We start from the raw sequence: 18,170 nt of genomic DNA on the forward strand, positions 1-18,170 counted from the left end.
GTTAAGATAAGCAAGGTGCAGCATAACCACAAAAACTAGGATTCAGCATACGATGTTAGAGCTGCGGCACATCGGATGCAGCGAGGCCATGCCGAGCTTTCTCTCACTTGCACCGCAGCAGCCATTCACCCCTCTGACATTGGATTTTAAGTACCAGCTGGCACATGGCATCTTCCTGGTCGGCTCTGCTGCCACCTGCTGGCAGGACCACCTCCCAGTCGGGAACCACACGGGCAGCCACCAAGTGGGCCTACAACACCCAGCCACACCACCCTGCAGTGACATCACAATGAGTGCACAGCACTACAGCGCACCTTGAACCTGGGCAGGAAACCACGGTGCCAGTAGAAAGCAGGGGCCTGGGGCAGGGGCCATGGGGGTGCCCTAGGGCTGCAGGCAGCCCTTACCCCACACCAGTAGCTCCTGCTCAACAATTCTTTGGAGCCCTGAGCCTGGCCAGAGGCTGGAAAGCATTGAGGACGAGTACATAGGGCTAGCTCCTAGCTGGAGGTAGTGCACAGGCATGAAAAGCCTGGTGTGTTCTTTTTTTTCCAGAGCTTAAAGATACTAAGGAAACATGATACAGTGGGAGTATGATAGAAAAATGTGGGAGGGAGTATTTGTCACAAGTTGTTAATCATTTGTGTACTTAGGAAGAGCTACAAATTACAAAGGGCAAGTGATGTGCATGTTCAGATGGCAGCCTGCACTTTGCTTTCCAGCTGCTGTGTTCCATGGAAAGCAGTACTGCTGGTTAATCCAAGTTTTACCTTAAGCAGTCACGCAGGAGGGGAGGAGGGTATGAGCAACACCCTCAAAACACAGTGAAGTTGTTCTGCTGCACCATGCAGCATGTTCCTCTATACTGGAGAGAAAGAGGAGTAGCAGAGATCATATGAAGTGAGATGGAAAAAAAAACTTACTCATGAAAGAATAAGCTTAAGCTTCAAAATGAGTGCACAGCTATCCTTGCCATAACAGTTTTTGTCTAGTTTCAAGCACCAAAACTGTGCTACAAAAACTTCAGCATAACAGAAAATCTGCACAGATCACCCATTGGAACAGTCTTTACCAGCTGCACACAAACTTAGAAATGACAGAATTCGTGCTTTTCCTTAGTTGCATTTATTGTGCACGAACTTCACAGTCACATTTTACTGCTTTTCATAGAATTTTTATAAATTGATATACACAATCACATCAAAACTTGATTTCTAAAACCAAAATAATTTGTATTCTTCACATGATACTATAAAATCCTGGATGCATTTTCAAGAAACAACAGTTAAGGAGAACAAGTTTAATGTTGGATAGCAGCAAACCCCCCAATATTTATTTTTTCCTTTAAATGAAACAAGCCCCATGTTTGTCGCACACTAAACAGTTCAGTTATTTCTAAAGTTGTGCCCTAGGACTAAAGTAGGATGGATTCTTTTTTTTTTTTTTATATTCAACTACAATACCACTCCTCATGAGCGCCTTCTTCCCAGTTTTAATTAGTGGTTACCCTGTCTCCCCACAGAGGTATTGGCTTCTAAAATAATTCTCAGTCTACACTGGTAGACAAATTTACAGAACAGAAAGGTTCTTTTATCAGCCTTCCCAATAAATCCATGAAATAGAACCAAAAAATTCTTGCTTTTCCAACTTCTAGACCTTTCTGTCTTCTGCTGCTTTTCACTTCCCCACATACACCATTTTAGCTTTTTAATCAAGGTGCTGACATTTTTTGAAGAGTCAAAGTAACGAACAAGGATGCGTGTAGCCGATACATCTTTAACAGAATCTTTAAGCCCATTCAACACTAGTTACTAGGTCAATGAAAAAAGCTTATTCAAGTATTTTTGTATTACATTAGTTCAGTTGGCAGAGTAGGAATCTTGTGATTATTAGCTGACACAGACTCTTAATAACAGGAAAGTTATCAGCCCTGAGGGTCCCTCTTATAGATTTTAAAGTCAGAATTCTGAACAACTGCACACATTGTTTTTCATAACCCTGTTTGTACCACACTTATGTGATATTTGCCATTCTAGGGCATCCACTGCTTTTTTGTAAATCCTAAATTGGATGCTAAATTCTGGCACAAGCAACAGTTTCATTCCTTTTCTTGACAAAGGAGAAATAGAGACAGATCTAGAAAGCAAGTATCTACTTTGTATAGGATTACTGAAGTATACTACCTCTAACACTGAAGTAATGGGACTCAGCGACAGAACACATCTAGTCTCAGCTTCAGCACTAGAAACTGAAATGATACTTTTTTCCTCTAGAAAAACGTGACTTTGCAAAGGGTATCTTAGAAATATAAAATACTTTGGTAGTTTGAAGCTTAAAGGTTACAGCAGTACAAAATAGCAACAACTGAACAAAGTTAAATCATTACCTCAGGTCCATCTTTAACCTATTAGAAATTAAAAATCCTTGAAGCTCCAGAACTTTTTTCAGAACTGGTGATTTTGAGAGCCAGAGCATCCAGCTGAAACAGGTTTATAGAGTATGCAGAGCTCATCCTTCCAACGTAACTTCTATTTCAAAATGTGAAAGATGATTGAAGAGTCATGTGTACAAGTCACATTACCTTATGTTCCCTCCAGTGCTCCAGCAGCAGTTTTCCAAATGCTGTTAAGTTTTGATTTGCTGAGATGTTAGTGCCAATAGTCTCTTGCTGAGCAGTGCATTGTGTCGCTGAAGATATTCTATTACATCTCCTTGCTTCTCAACTATCTCTTCTAAACTTGAATTTTCCCTTGAAATAACAGAAGTGAATGTAGGATTCAGTAAGTGACAGCAGCTAACACATGAAGCATCGGAGACAATTAACAAATACTTAAACAAGTTGCTTCCTTCAGTTCTACTTTTGTTGATCTCAACTAACTTTTGAGGGAGGAGGCAATCTACAACACCTTTAGGTTTAACCTCTATTTTGCATGAGAAAGCAGGAAGACAAAAGTCTGGCTTAGGCTTCATGCCATGTACACATAATAGTTACATATTTCCTGCTAGACAGTTACAAAAAAGTTGTAGTAGTACAAGGGTTCTTACTGTTTAACAAACTTAAAGTTAGTGAGCCAGACAACATGCTAATAGATCTGTGACACCTTTTCCAAATACATTAGGAAGCTTATTTTAAGGAGGCATGGTATTTTTATTCAGCTGTGGGGATCATAAGCTGTTTAAGACAGAAATTGCTTGATTAACCTGAAATAACATACATAATGTACTACTACATACAGTGATACTATGTCACAATAGCATTAACAGCATCAGCACCGAACAGTTGTGCTATTCCAGATCTACCTCACATACAGCTAACTTCCCACTTCAAATATCTCCAGGTTTCAGGCATCCTTCATTTTAATTAGGTTAGTACCACTGCAACACTAAGTAAAGCCAAGTTAATTGACAAAAATCTGTAGAAATACAGAATTGTCAAATCTATAATTAGGAGCTTTTAAGAACAGAGAAAGAACAGATACCAATGCCTGAGCATATTCCAGTCTTCCCTTACACATTTCTTCCTAGCTGATTTGGGAATCTGCCCTCTTGGTACACACGTGAGCATCTTGGAGCTTAGAAAGTTGCTCCTCAGCCTTGCAGCATTTTGTGGAGGACATTGCCCCTTCTATAGTTCTTAGAAAGTGCTGAGGAGGACAGCTGGAGTGGAAAAAAGCCTAGGTCTAATTAAAAACCTACTGTAGCTAAGCTGGAAAAAATGAGAACAGGTCTGAGACAGAAAGCTTGCAACCTTAACCAGTAATCTGCACTACCAGCTTAAAGCACCAGAAGAGGTCCTGATCAGTAGCTTAGGTTGTAGGGGTCATAATATTCAAAAAACATTCCTATAACCAGGGTCAACTGAAGGGCTGACAGGATTCACTTTTCAATAGACCTTAACTCTCAAAGGAAAGAGCGTCAGAGTTGTATAGAGATGAATTGAAATAACTGTTTTGCAATCAGTTCTCAGAGGAAGTTTGCACTCTAATAAAAAATAATCAGAGTCTTTTCCTCAGCTGGTCATTGTTGCAGACTCATTCTCTGGGCATTTCATAATTTCTCAGGGGACAAGCTGAATGAGAAAGGAACGAAGTCCACCATGCATTCATCATGGTGTTTATATCAAGATGGAAGTCAGATATTGTATCAAAATTCAAGACCACTCTAAATCCTTCCTGTATCCTGGACATCTACTTCCAAGTTCCATAAAAGCATGTGCATTTGTGACACCAGGGGAAGTGCCAAAGTATTAGTCATCTCTGCATTTCAACTTTTTACTAAGGTACACATACAGAAGCAAGTCATACTGTATTAGACACTTCTTAGTAAATTCTTACATGCAATTCCATGTTACTTTTGATGATTGATTTTTGTTAAGTCATACCAGAGGTATTTCAGCAACTGGAAGATGTTCAAGCAGTCAGAAGGTACACAAGGGAGGTACACAAGGGATAAACAAGCAATGAGTCTCAGTGCTTGTGAAGTTAATGTTGGATAGCTTCTCTGTCTCCCTGCGAACCTACTTACCTCTTCAGTGCCCCACCCACCTTTAAAGTTCCTTCCCAAACTAGAAATATATTCCAAATCCCTTGCTAGAATCTCATGTCCAACTGCTGACACAGAACACAGCTGCAAAGTTTTCTTCTTCATCTATCAACTGCCCATAGTATATTTCCTTGCCTGAAACTGGTTGAAGAAGCTAGGCTTCTGTAGGCATACTTTAAGTAACAGTTTAAGACACCAATATCTCTCCTCAAACTCCCACATCAAGCCAATTAACACACATTAAGCATGGTTATTTATAGGACATTAAAGATTCATGCAACCAGCCATACATGGTCAAATCATTCCTGTCCTCATGTTTGAGGATTTCTGTATCATAACAAGTTGCCATTACTACATAGAAAGTACAAGATTGTGCTACTCATCTATGCATGTAAAATAGCAGCCTTAGGCATATAGTTTCCTTCAAAACTATTATTCCCACCTCTGCTTTGGTTGAAAGTTTTAAGATTATATGTAAATCTACAGAAAGTAATGCAATTGCATTAGTACATGTTACCTATATACCACAGCTGAACACAGCACAAGTTAGTACAGAAACTCTTACCTGAATCCAATTTCTGAGGTAATGTGACTAGGGTAGGCATACATCTTTTCTTCTTCAATTATGTCAGGTCTTGGCTTCGCATGATTGAAGTTGCTTATTTTCACTGCAACAAAGTTTTATAAAGTAGTTGGAAAGCAACCAAAAAAAAAGAAAAGCCTTATCACCAGCCTCCAAGGTAAAAACAAAAAATCTGTAAGAGATGATTATAAGATTGCCTTAAGATAAGAGATAGAAAGATAAGGGAATCTGGGGAGTCAGGAAGAAGTAAAGAAAAAGGAGAATCTCTCTGCTCATTTCTGGAATGGCATTGATTATAAGTTAGTGGTAGGGGTTTTTTGTTTGGATTAGTGGGGTTTTTTTCAGCCTTGCTTCTTAAAAGACCACAGTGAAGTGAAGACCTGAAGGGGGAAGCTTGATCATAGTGCTCAACATCTGCAAAGTCCAGTCTGTCACCTAAGAAAGGGGGAAACCTTAGCTGCCTTTGAGAGGGTACCAAGATTCAGTCTCCAAATTCAGGCCATAAATTAAGCAACATGCCATAAGTAGTTGTAAAAAATTGATACTAGTATCTAGGTCAGAACTTCTAACTTAAACTCTTTGATAAATGCTATTTTAACTAGACTACCCACAGTGCAGCAGCAACTTGTCTGCCTACTCTAGAACTGGGGCAGACTTGCTACAGAAATCCACTAAGTATTCAAACCAGAGTGGCTCTGTGATCACATTGTGAACTTTGCAATGTTGGCTGTTAAAACCAGAAGTCATTCCTGGGCACCTGTGAATAAAGTTTAAGATTTAAATTTAAACAGATATGGAATGGGGATGGTAGGGGTGGGAAAAGCTGTAAGCACCCTCTGCATTATTTCTAGAAGGAAGCTGAAAATATTTGAAGGTATTCAATGTCAGATCCTGATTCAAGGAATGTACCTAGATATTTGGAGTATGCATTCTGGACTCTGCAGTTAGGGCTGCTTGTGAAGCAATACATCTAATGCCACTAAAAACATTAGAGTCTGGCTCCATGAGAAATTCACACTACTGCAGCAGAGAAAGACTGTCCTTACTAGTCAATAACATGATGGGGTTTATTACAGGCCACCCTGCTAAAACAATGCTAAGACCCTCCAGAGGTTAACTACAAGTTAGGCTCAAAGCTTAGTTATTTTTATGATGGTATTCCTCTACAAATAAAGCCACAAAGGAATGAATGTGGAATTCCCAACATGAATTGTTTGTGGGAATGTTAGGGGGTTTTATTCAAGTGATATTAGGAGTAAGAATATCATTAAATACATACATTTAGTAAACCTGTTAAAGCTTGCCTCCCTATCCTATCAATAACTTACAATAGTAAGCTGACATTTAGAGCTGTCTATCATACTTCATTCCATGCACATTTACCTCACTTGAATGCTTTGTGTGCATTTGTGTGTCTGTTCTAGGTCAATCACAGCAATTCCTTGTAGACTTATGAACCCTGCCTCCGCATCCTACAGCTATATATACACACACACACTGCTGAATGGAGATTTCTAAGAGAGACAGTAGTACTTCACAGCACATTATGCATAATAATACATAAAATGGCTCCAACAAGCAAGAAATATCTAGAATTACAACCAGGTATTCCATGCCACCACTTCCATTTGTGAGGCAATAATATTTAAATGAAAATAAGTCAGGCACATGAACCTTCTACAGGTAAGCATTTATACCTCATTCTAGTAGTTAAAAAATAATAATTCCACAGTGGAGAAACAATGTATGAACAAGGCCTACCTTCCCTCCAGAATTTAGGAGGGATATACTAACACAAGAAAGGGGCCAATCATGAGTTGTTAGTATAAAGTGACCTTAATCTCCTCATTGTTGCTCAGCTACATTAGCTGATGCTATCTTAACAGTAAGTGGTATCTGGCAAGCACCTGCCTTGGAGAGGAGCACTTTAACCCTGAGCAGAGGACTACCCTTAAAATTATCCTCCTAAGGAAGCTCCATGCTTCCAGTCACAGTCTAGTCTGAGGAAAAAAAAATTATCTAAGTGTCACTAATTACTACAGATTCTCAGGCTATTTTCAGAACTGGCCAAATACAATTGTTTTGCTTCAGTAGAGCTTTAGTTTGATGCTTATGAAGTTTAAAACCCTGAACCACCCCCACCACAACACGACACAGACAGGCAATTTCTTAGCTTACCTCAACACATATTGGGATGGAAAACAGGAAAACAAGTTACACTACTCACTGGAAAAGGCAACCTAAGGTGACTGGAGGTCTTCCCCATCTTGAGACAAGTGTTAAGTTACATAAAAATTAACCCTGGTTTTGCAAAGCAAGCTTTAGAGAATGAAGACTGTTGTTTCGGGGCTGCTAAGGAAATAAGGTAGCTGTTGTCAAAAGAGACTGCCTTACTCCTTCCTAGCAATGCAGCTCTGTCCCTCCTTCACCTTGGTTCCAGGACTCACTGGACCCTTCTTCAAGCCTCCTTCAGCTGGAAAGCAAAACATTGCAGCCCAAAACTTCCTAGTGTGCGTTAGTTAATGGATTTGGTGGACACAGGAACTGGGACAGTACAAGCTAGGAAACAGACCCATTTGGTGACAAGTAAGCAGAAAAGAAGTTAAAAGAAGTTTGAGAACTCTTATGGAAGTCCAGGCTCAGATCTTACCACTATGAAGGTCAACTTTCATTGCAGTTGCTTATCCTTTTCTGCCAGGCTGAGACACAGAATGTAGCTCTTTGAGCTCTATGAGGCCTCAGGGTAAGGAATAACATTTCACTGGAATTCCTGACATTCTACTAAAGTTTTGCAATTTATCTCTTATTTCCTGAGTTTCCCAGGAAAGTAAGTATGAGTATGCAAAGAAGCAATGATCTCCAGCATTCTTGAAATAGTTCTCTATGACTGCCATGCTTGTGTTCCTTCATCATTGCCTTTATTCCTCCAGAGGACAGTTAGTCTACTTGAGCCATGCTAGTTCATTCAGGGGAAAGCCTGACAAGCCTGCAGCATACAAGTGCGCAGGGGCCTGAAAGAGGAGGTAGTTTGGAGTAAGGACCTTACTTCTTGGTGCATTTTGATTTCAATGTTGTTGCAGGAGAATCAAGAACAGTTTTTATTTCCTAGATTACCAGGCTACTTGGTAGTATTTCACTGTGTGTCATTACAGTACTAAAAACATACCAAAGTTTTCTTCTCAAGAAAAGACATTCTAGATTAATTATTGATTATGAAATCACAAAAGTCAGATTAACACAAATACTGACCACCACAGAAATGGCTTTTACTTTAACTTAAGCTTCACGCAGTCCTGAAGGAAGCATTTCCAGTCATTCTTCCTGTTTGATTAGAAGTCAGGAGCAAACTATTAGTTTTACCCATTTTTTTCCTCCCAGAGAAACCAGTGATACTGAGGCTACTTAGCTAAAGTGTCATCTCCTTGTTTGTATCTGTAAATAATCCGAAATCAGCATCTCAGGAGCAGGAATAAAAACTAACTCAACAGCAGGAACTACATGTCATTTAAATAGACATGGAGCTCACAGTAAACATCTCTAGTTTTCTTCAAACAAAAAATAGTCACATTTTTTAGTATCTTGTACCTTTTAGTGTTTTGGTTTTTTTTTTTAACCCAGTTATTTTCATTTGAGTTTGTGCAAGCCATAAACCCAAACAGTTTAAGATGAGATTAAACTATTTGGTTCAAGCATTTATTAATCAACATTTTAGATAATCCTGCAATAGTTTAATGGAAAGAGGTTTATCAAGTCTTGATAAGTTACACCAAAAAGCAGATAACCTTACAAGCCAACAGTGACAGTAAAAAGCAATGCCTCACAGCTTTATGATGCAGTACCTTATTTTAGTATTAGCAGAGATTGCAAAAGCCACAATTTTTTTTTAACATTCATTAGAGGTAACCTTACAGAGTAAGGCACATCACACTATCAGCTATGCAAGTCCCATATGTAAATCCCAGAAGCAGTTCTGATAAAGCCAACTAGCTCTTACTGCTTCACAGTTTGTGGTGCACATATTTGAAAACACTGCTAAACAGGCAACCCTGTTCACAAGACACTTCTGCAACAATAATGCATTTATCACCACTTCACTGTATCAACAGTTTTAATGTGGAGCTTCCATTTAGCAGCACTTGGAGACCAAATCAAGCCTGACAGCCTTACTTTGGAATTGCTTTAGTTCTCCTTCTACAAGCACAGAATCATTCTGTGTTTATAGTTGCAGTCAAATGTCTTGGGGTACACCAAGTGAGCTACTGCAAGGGCAAACAAAACAGTTGAGTAGCAGCTATAACAAGTCTCACTCAAGAAGGCAAAAGTTGCCTCTCACCTGTGTAAATCACTAGGCATGTCAGGGAGCTAATCAGCTCCAGACCCAGGACTCCCAGGATAAGGTACAGGTACACTTTACTGTGATCAGGAAAGGAATGCTGCATTGACAGAATCAAAAGCAGGGATGCATTACCTAGAAAACAAATGATATTTTACAGGTGTAACAATTTCATTAGCTGTTGAAAACAACTTAGTACTCTGTCATCCCCAGTATCTGCATTAGGCTGCAAGATTTACAGTAATACTTTTCTATTTCATACCATACTTGCCTCTTTGGCTCATCTCCTTACACAGGTGATGTAAGCTGACAACAGCTGGCAGCAAAATGAGGTTTCATCATTTGATTGTAATTGTAGAGTTATGAGTTTTCTTACAGATTTTTCTGACTTAAACAAGAATAGAAGAAATGCACTAGAAATACCTAGTCTACACATGAGGGCTTAAACAGTTTCTAGCTGCTGAACTGTCAGGATGGAAGTGGTATCAGCAGCAATTAGCATGGCAGGGAATTTGCAGTTATGGAGCTAACCACAAATTCTTTACATCAAGAGTCCACAACACACAACTGATTGCACCTGAACACGTACACATGCCTGAAATTTGTCTGGTAAGGGAGAAGTGGGCTTCAATTAAGACTGAAAACAGGGCTAAGTATTCCAGATCACATTGCAATAGGCAGAAATAGTCCTTTTACTCTTCTGAAACATCCTTAAGCCTGCTGTAGCCTTATTTTGTCACTGCATTCCAAACACATCTTCAGAGCTCTACCTAGTGGTCAGAGCCTGAAGTTCTACACTCTCAAGCTGACCAGCTCTTTTAGTGACTGGGCAGAAAGACAGCTAGGTTATATATAAGTAGTACCATCAAAGTTACCAGTTCTGGTGAAAAAAATTCTACTCCAGTTATCCAGAAGACTTACAGAAGGGAGGTGGGATTATAAGAGGCAAAACCCCCCTGTAAAAGCCACTACTGTTTGTTCCCCTTTCCTCTGCTATTTCTGTGTGAAAAATCCCCTCAAGTTAAATGGATTTTAGATTTGTTGAAGTAGTTTATTAGAAAAGCTACACCAGCTAATTGTACCAACACTTCTTTCAGCTTCACTAGCCAGGGATGTAACTTAAGGTATATAGGGTTAAACCACTCCCATACACCACCCTTTGTCCTTAGAAAGTAGAAAAAGGCAGTCAGAAGTGGAGCTGAATGTTACACACAGTCCCACTGGAGATTAAAAAAAAGAAATCACTTATTTTACTGATTTCAGACAGCTGTTGAGCAACAGGCAATTCATATGTTCCTACTTGAACTGCTGAGCTTGACAAGAAAAGAGTAGCACATTTCTTGGAAGGACCAGTGGTCTTGCTGCATATCCTCCTAGACAAACAAGCATGCAAACCCAGATCCCTAGCAGCCAAATACAGACCTTGCTGGCTGAACATTTTATGGCTGAAGACTAGATGTGGATGAGCATGTTTTACTCAACTTTACACTTCTGGGCATTTTTTCACTCCAAAGAGTTCTTTACAACATGTATCTGGCAGGCCAGAAAGGTCAGTCAGGAGGTCCATGTGACTAAAATAAATAGTATTTATAAATGCTCATAGGCAGGTTTTTAGAAGTTTATACATAAATGTGTAGTATATATTATGAACTGTTCAGTCTTTCATTGCATCACAGTTCAAAGCTTTAGAAGAAAAAAAGCAGGAAAACAAGTTCACTTCACCTGTGGAGTGTATCAACAGTGGAAGTCTTTTTAGATGTCTTGTTGATCGGTATATCGAGAAGTAACCTCTGCTCCTGACTTTACTGTGGTGGTGCTGGATGTATCGTTCAAAAACAACATGCAGAGTCCACAGGATTACTTTTGCAACAATTATGACAGTCTGCACTTTAAGTGGGTGAGTATAGTTTCCAGGGCATTTATCCTGATTTGGGTTGGGGTAAGAACAAAACATAGCTGCTAAAAATGCTAGAACAACAAAAGCAACCTGGAAGAGAAAGGAAGAAAGGGGAAAACTCAGTCACCATTTAACAATATAAAAAAAGACAGCCTTATGCAATACTTTATGAAATTGTTTTATTGGAGTTGAGAAAACATATAAAGCATTAGACACTTACTACAACCACTACATGTCATTCTGTGAACATACTGATGACTGAAATTACTAAACAGTAAGCCTGGCTTCCAGGAGGACAACCAGTTTCCAGCTGAACAGAGCTGAGAATCACCACTCTTCCCAGAATTTTCTCTAAATTTATTTCACTGTCCTGAGTCTCCCCTTTGTAGTGATTTTACTTATTGCTGGACCTTTTTTACTTCATCTTTTTACTTTAAAAGGGAACTTGATTTATACTACCTCAAAATAAAAAAAAAAATAAATCACATCTTTAGACTCATTCAATCACACTTGCTACTGCTCTGCAGGAAAGCCTCATGTCTTATTGGTACAGTCTACATTTCTTGAAATTGATATTTCACAAGTGAAAGTCAACCCTTTTCTACAGGCACTAAAAATAATCCACAGATTTTGACATTAGAAAAAAGTGAAACACCATCATAGTAACCTACAAATTATTAACACTTAGGTAGGCATCTTTGCCAGCTCATAAATATACTAAGGAATGATTACCATCAGATTTTTCCATTTTGCTCAGAACAACCAGACTATAATCAGTCAGATTGTATACACATTTGTACTTTCAGATTAGTGCCATTATGCCATAACTTTTCCTGTTTTCTAGACTTTTCTCCAAATTTTCATCATCAGTGAGCATCAGCAAACTTTTGGCCAACTAGAAGGCAGAGTCTTGGGCACACATTATCTGGGGTATATACACACACAGAGCTTTTTTAGATCTTTATAGAATGTTTTTGTCATAGAAAATACTTTCTCTACTGTTTTCATTCAGTGAACAAGAAGATATGGTACTTCCTCATCCTGGTTCATTCTACAGAATAGGAATATTTTAAAAGAGAACTGGAAACAAAAAACAACTCCCACCAATACAGAAGTAAATTGAGAGCTTCCATATACAATAAAAAAAAAAATCAATTTGCCTCAAGTCTGCAGAAGTACAATATCTCTAATATACTTAAGTGTCCCATGCTCTGCATTCTCATAACTGATAGAAATACATCAGAACTGAGGATGGAGGGTGGAGGCAAGTATCTGATCTTCTTTTGTGTCAATTGTTTCCATGCTTAATTCTATGGACATCAAAGAGCCCACCACCCCCTTGAACTTATTTTTCAAATAACCTTAATCTTTCAGAACCACTTTACTCTTGATATGAACTGCCCTTAGCTTGCTCTGGTTGTAAATAGTTAGGTAACTGGAGGGAGGAAGAAGGGGGAATAACTCTCACAATTATGAATACCCCAAACGAGACATTATAGAGGACAGACAGGGTAGAAAGTAGGAGAAAGGAAGTGCATTCTATACTACCCATAAAGCCATTACTTCAAATGCAAATTAAATCCCAAATTATCTTGAGACAGGTTAATTAGATAGATTGAGAAGTGAAATAAGAGGGAGGGTTATAAACAAAACATTTGTTGAATCTATTATTTTACCACCTCAATCTCTTACAAAGCTAAGGATAATCCAGCTAAGGCATATTTTACTTGGTCAATTTACTGTTCAGCTTGCCATTTTAAAGCAGTAACACATCTAGTTCTACTCCCTCCAGGTGTTAGGAACATATTTCAGTTCAGCGAACGGCTATATTAAACTGAAAAACAGGAATGGCCTAGCATGGCAGCTCTACTAATCTCCTACAGCAGTGTATACAAGAGGAAGGAGGTAGCTGGCATTAAGGGTGACATTTATTAAAGTTGTTTTGCTTACATTTTAGGGTAGTCCAACAACAATCACTTCACCCCACTACAGGGGATTTTTATATATGAAGTTATTCTTGGAATAGTATTTAAATTCAGTTTTGTGTATGGAAATACACAGAGGGCATTAAGGAAAGACAGGGTTAATTAAATTATTTCTAGCCTGTACAGTTTACACTGCTCTCCTGAGTCTTCAGATAGGAGCCAGAAGCTTGCAGAAAAGCAAGAGATGGCAAAATGAAAGCCACTCAGAAACCCAGCCCCACCACACTCCAGCTTGTCCTACCCACACACTCCAGAATTGCATGTAACTAGGCAGCTGCACTGAAGCAGCTATTTGCTGCCTAACTGTTTCTTGGCACAGGAAGGTGGAGAAGAAATACTCCCAGTTACACACAAATTACTTTAGAGATGCATTACAACTCTACCATATGATACTATGATGGCTTAACTTCTTCAGCATACTTGCCCCTTTGGCAGTCTGTGTGTCAAGCTAACCTGGTGTCTCCATGTTCCACAAGGCTTGTGCACATTTGCAGAAGCAGAGGGGAAGGAAATCCAATAAGCTTGTTTTCCCCATCCATCTTTTCAGCCGGAGAGACAGCACCATTTCATGTGGCAGTTATAATGCTGTATTTCACCAACAGAAAAGGATACTTCATTTTGCTCCAAGGCCACTGCAGCAGGTTCAGCAACAGCAGCAAGACTTTATCTGGAAAAGTGTGTGTTGACAGAGGCCTCAGCAGTTTTCTTTCTCTTCACCTCCCCATACTTCTTTCATTTACAGGAGAGGGGAAGTGATGGGGACAGATGAGATGGCAGTTACTTAGGATCTGGGTGACTGACATTTGGCTACATCAGTTATGGTAGTAGATAGCAATGGCCCAAGGCTAGGTGAAAAAATGTTTACTGCTCTACTACCAATAGGAGTGTCTACCTTTGTAACAAAGACTTAAAGTGCCATCTGAATGGGATGGCCCCAGTGTTCTTCTGGCAGTGGAAGGGAATAAGACTAGGTACACTACCCATTGGAAATTTTGGCAGTTTATTCAACAGAACAGTGGAAGTCTTTCCTAAGTCTACCTGACAGACAGAATGACATTTCTTGATATTACTAAGAAGCCCACAAAACATTTATTTCTACAATTAAAAGGCCAGGGCATATTGTTTGAACAACTTTACGCAGCTGCCCAAAGATAGACCTTAGAGGTTGGTATGTGGTTTTAAAGTTCTGGCAGGGACTATGTTTTACAGAGCACTGGGCATGGCATTTTTTGTTAGACCTCAAATGAAGCTCTAACATAGCTAGCAACACATTACATGTGTCTTGTGCGCTCTCTGGCTTTATATATATACACACCACATTCGGGTCAGTGGTAGTGGCATTACAGAATCATAAATATTTAGGTTGGAAGAGACAAGGGTCTCCTGATAGAGCCCAACTATCTACCTAACACTGCAAAGTCCACCATTAAACCACATCCCTAAGCAGCGTGCAAGTACCATTTCAGTTAGATCTTAGGGTCAGAGCTCTTCATGCTTCCTTCTTCATGTTTGGTTTCCACATGCTCACAACCAACAATAAGCCTCTTCAGCTTACCAAGAAGAAACTTGCTACTGAGCATGAGTCTCTCTACTTCTGTCTACCAGCCTCAAAAAGGCCTTCACATTGGTAGGTATGAGATCTGTACTTTATATCCATAACCCCCAGAAGTCAAAGCAGGAAGTAACGTTTGGATTCCTTTAGTTCTCCATCCACCACCACGCAAAAGCCCTGGATCAACTCCAACTTTACTTGTTTAGTTACCACAAGAAATACCTTAAGAGTCTTCCCTTTGACATTAATTCACCCTCCAGAAGGCACGGCATCAAAATTATTGTGGCCCTCTAACTAGTCTAAGCACTTCTACAGCAGTAATATTGTTTTAAAAGTACATTTTCAGCAGCATAGAACTACTACTTAACAGGCTTTTCTTCCTATCAAGATGTGTCACAGCACGTTAGCACCAACAAACAGAATGAGAACACAGCAAGTATCATGTAGCATATACATTATCAAAAGTCACTGGCAATTAAGACTTCACTGTTTTGGAAGAACAGTGTGTGAAAGTCTCAGGAGAATTGTCTATGTGAACTGTAAGCACTCAGAATAGACACAGCAAATTTTCCATAAGGAAATCATGCTCCTTAAAACTTACATGTATTAGCAACAGAAAATTGCCAAGGAGAACTGCTGGGATAGCATGAAATTTTGGCCTCAGTTGGGAATGCAATGTATGAGAAGAAATAAGCGGTGCATCCAGTAGAGGATCATCTTCCAGACTCTGTGTTATTTCCAAGGAACCCTGGAACAGAAGGGAAGGGCAAAGAATAATAACAGGTAAGCTCTAAAGTGAAGTGCAAAGTTTTAGCAATTTCCTGTTAGCAAATCAAGCTTTAATGGAAAAAGAACTGGGTTAGTATCTTCAGACACGCTCTTAAATTCTAGGTGAACTCTCATCACATCTTTATGTAACCCAGCCCCTGAGGAATCTGACACTGATCTAGCTGCCAACATCACACCCAGCCTTCAGGAACTTTAGTCTTTAAAATGTATTAAACAAGTATTTGAGCATCACTCAGAGAGGCCATAAGTATTAGGATGTTTACATGAAAAGGTGGAAGAAGTGACAATTAAAGTCTCTCACATACTTTATGCAGGTACTGCAAAAACCCTTGTTATTCTTACTTCCATCCAACTACAGTTAGAGGCAGTAAAAGAGACAGCTGCACCATACCAGTAGGAGCTTCAAGTGATTCAGCCACTGACACTACTGACATGTCAAAAGACCTGCAGCAGTAGTTCAAACTGAACCCATGCAAGAAAGAAACAGCAGTTCACAGAAGGAAGATGCTACCAAGTGCTGGGCAAGACAGTCTCTGCTTTCACTAGAGAGCATGAAGCCTTTACTTGTCATGTTGGCACCAAATATCGCAGCTTTGACTTCACATCCAGCTCAGTTGTTTGGACTACGTAAGTTTCAAGAAGTACCTTTCACATAAAAAAATGTAAGAGGTAAAAATTAAGTATGGGTGGAAGGAAAAACCTTTCCTTGCGGTCAAGGAACTTACCCCATTGCTATGCATCCCTACTCCTTCCAGGCCAGGACACAGTCATTCAGTACACCTTAAGTTGAACATATGCAGCCATTATGAATACTCAAACTGCTCAAGTTCCCCTGTTAGCATCCTATTATGTCCTATGACTAGACCTATGACTTGCTTGCCTCAAAAGATAAGCAACTCAAAATTCCCAATCAAGTTTTGGCTGCTTGTCTCCTGAGTGATACCAACCACAGCCCAGAATAACAAGACAAGGGCAGACCCCACTCCAGATTTCTCACTATTCAGAGACACATGCCAGGGTTCACTGGGATATTTACTGTTTTTAAACTGAGGAATTCTTGCCATGACACAGCAGTATAAGCCTCAAGACAAATGAGGCATGTCATTCTTCTAGATGCTAGCACAAGAAAAGAGAGATAAAGAAGGTTTTGGATTAGACCTAGGTTTATACTTCATATTAACTGGGCCAATGTAGATCGATTCCCTGGTGTTATTTCACCTACAGACAGCTGCCTACAACAAAGGAACTAGTCATCAAGGCTTATTTCAGTCAGCAATCAGTTTTATTTTAGTATTGTGAATGCCACACTTTTGCAGCCATAGAAAAGAGTGTACAGACCTCCCTCACCTATTTGATAACTAGCCTAGCCTTTGACCGTAAACAACTCTCACTGAAATACCTGCCTGGTAAGATGAACTTTTACTGCAGACCTGAAGTTTTACAAATGGCACTCCTCTTAAATCACCGATATAAAATCCAGGACGAGTACAAAGATGCCCTCTGTCCCTCATCCCCCATTTTTAGGGGCCAGGTATAATTTTAAGCTCTGCAAGTAAGCATGCAGGACCAGCACTCCAGCAGCCAAGACACCTTGCCTCATTCCTCCAGCACAGCATTAATAGCAGAGTTAACAGCTCACACCTCCCACAAAGGCAGCAATCCTCCTCAGGACAACATCCTTTATCTCATGAGAACAGCTGAACTCATTGCTTCTGCAATACCGTGACAGATCAGCGCACTCCTTCACAGACAGAGCTTTATCAGAATATGTTTGGACACATTACTTACTGCGAGACCGGCTACAATCCATCTTCACATCCTGAAATACAGCTAGTGTTAGGAAGCACTGGGTGCCATAACCTGCCCAAGTAGATATTATTACAGGCAACATGGGGAGGAGGGGAATTAAAGCAAGAGAGACTAGGATGCCATGCAGTCAACCCAGCATTAAGAAAAATCTGGTAAGTGCCCGAATTAGATCAAACACAGGTTTCATTTAATTAAGATGAGCCAAAGCCACAGCTGTTAAAAGCCAAAGCACCATAAAAGTGGACCCTCTCTTAGGCACTGATGTTACCACATGCACAGGTTAAGGCTTCAGCTTCTTGGCTCTCTGATCCATTCCCGGCATGTGACCACCTCCGCGGCAGCCCAGCACCAGGAGGAGAGCAGACAGAGCCACAGCCAGCAAGCCTTGCCCGCGCAGGCTTCCAGATGGGGAGGAGAAGTGGGAAATACCCAAACAAACAGAAAAACGCCGTGGTCATGTAAACCAGAAATTACACTGACAGGATCTGTCGGGAGCGAAGGGGAGGTGGGGGAGTAACCCAGAAGAACTAAAGGAGCTACGCGACCAGCCTCGGTTAAATGAATAACCTCGATTAAAAACAACCCCGCGCCCCAATTACTGGCGGGTATTTCAGGCGCGGCGGGGGAGGAGCCGCGCTCCACAGGCAGCCCGGCCAGGCAGCGGCCTCGGCGGCCTCCTG

General features: G+C 40.1%; 1 protein-coding gene across 2 annotated transcripts; it reads right to left on the reverse strand.

The window, feature by feature from the left end:
* Nucleotides 1–858: 858 nt before the first annotated feature.
* TMEM192 (transmembrane protein 192) lies at nt 859–17,583 on the reverse strand. 2 transcript variants are annotated; one of them, XM_035894473.1, is made up of 6 exons: nt 17,470–17,583; nt 15,494–15,640; nt 11,181–11,445; nt 9,459–9,593; nt 5,108–5,210; nt 859–2,749 (listed from the first exon to the last, which is right to left on the reverse strand). In XM_035894473.1, the coding sequence occupies exons 3-6, from the start codon at nt 11,410–11,412 to the stop codon at nt 2,626–2,628; spliced, it is 594 nt and encodes a 197-aa protein (XP_035750366.1). In that variant the 5' UTR covers nt 11,413–11,445; nt 15,494–15,640; nt 17,470–17,583; the 3' UTR covers nt 859–2,625. The 2 variants fall into 2 exon arrangements, with proteins under 2 accessions (XP_035750366.1, XP_035750367.1); XM_035894474.1 differs by lacking the exon at nt 17,470–17,583 and adding an exon at nt 13,794–14,007 and having other exon boundaries at nt 15,494–15,565.
* Between the last annotated feature and the right edge of the window lie 587 nt (nt 17,584–18,170).

Source organism: Egretta garzetta, unplaced genomic scaffold (genome assembly GCF_000687185.1).
Source record: "Egretta garzetta isolate BGI_Z169 unplaced genomic scaffold, ASM68718v1 scaffold1145, whole genome shotgun sequence".
In the NCBI taxonomy this organism is placed as follows: Eukaryota; Metazoa; Chordata; class Aves; order Pelecaniformes; family Ardeidae; genus Egretta; species Egretta garzetta.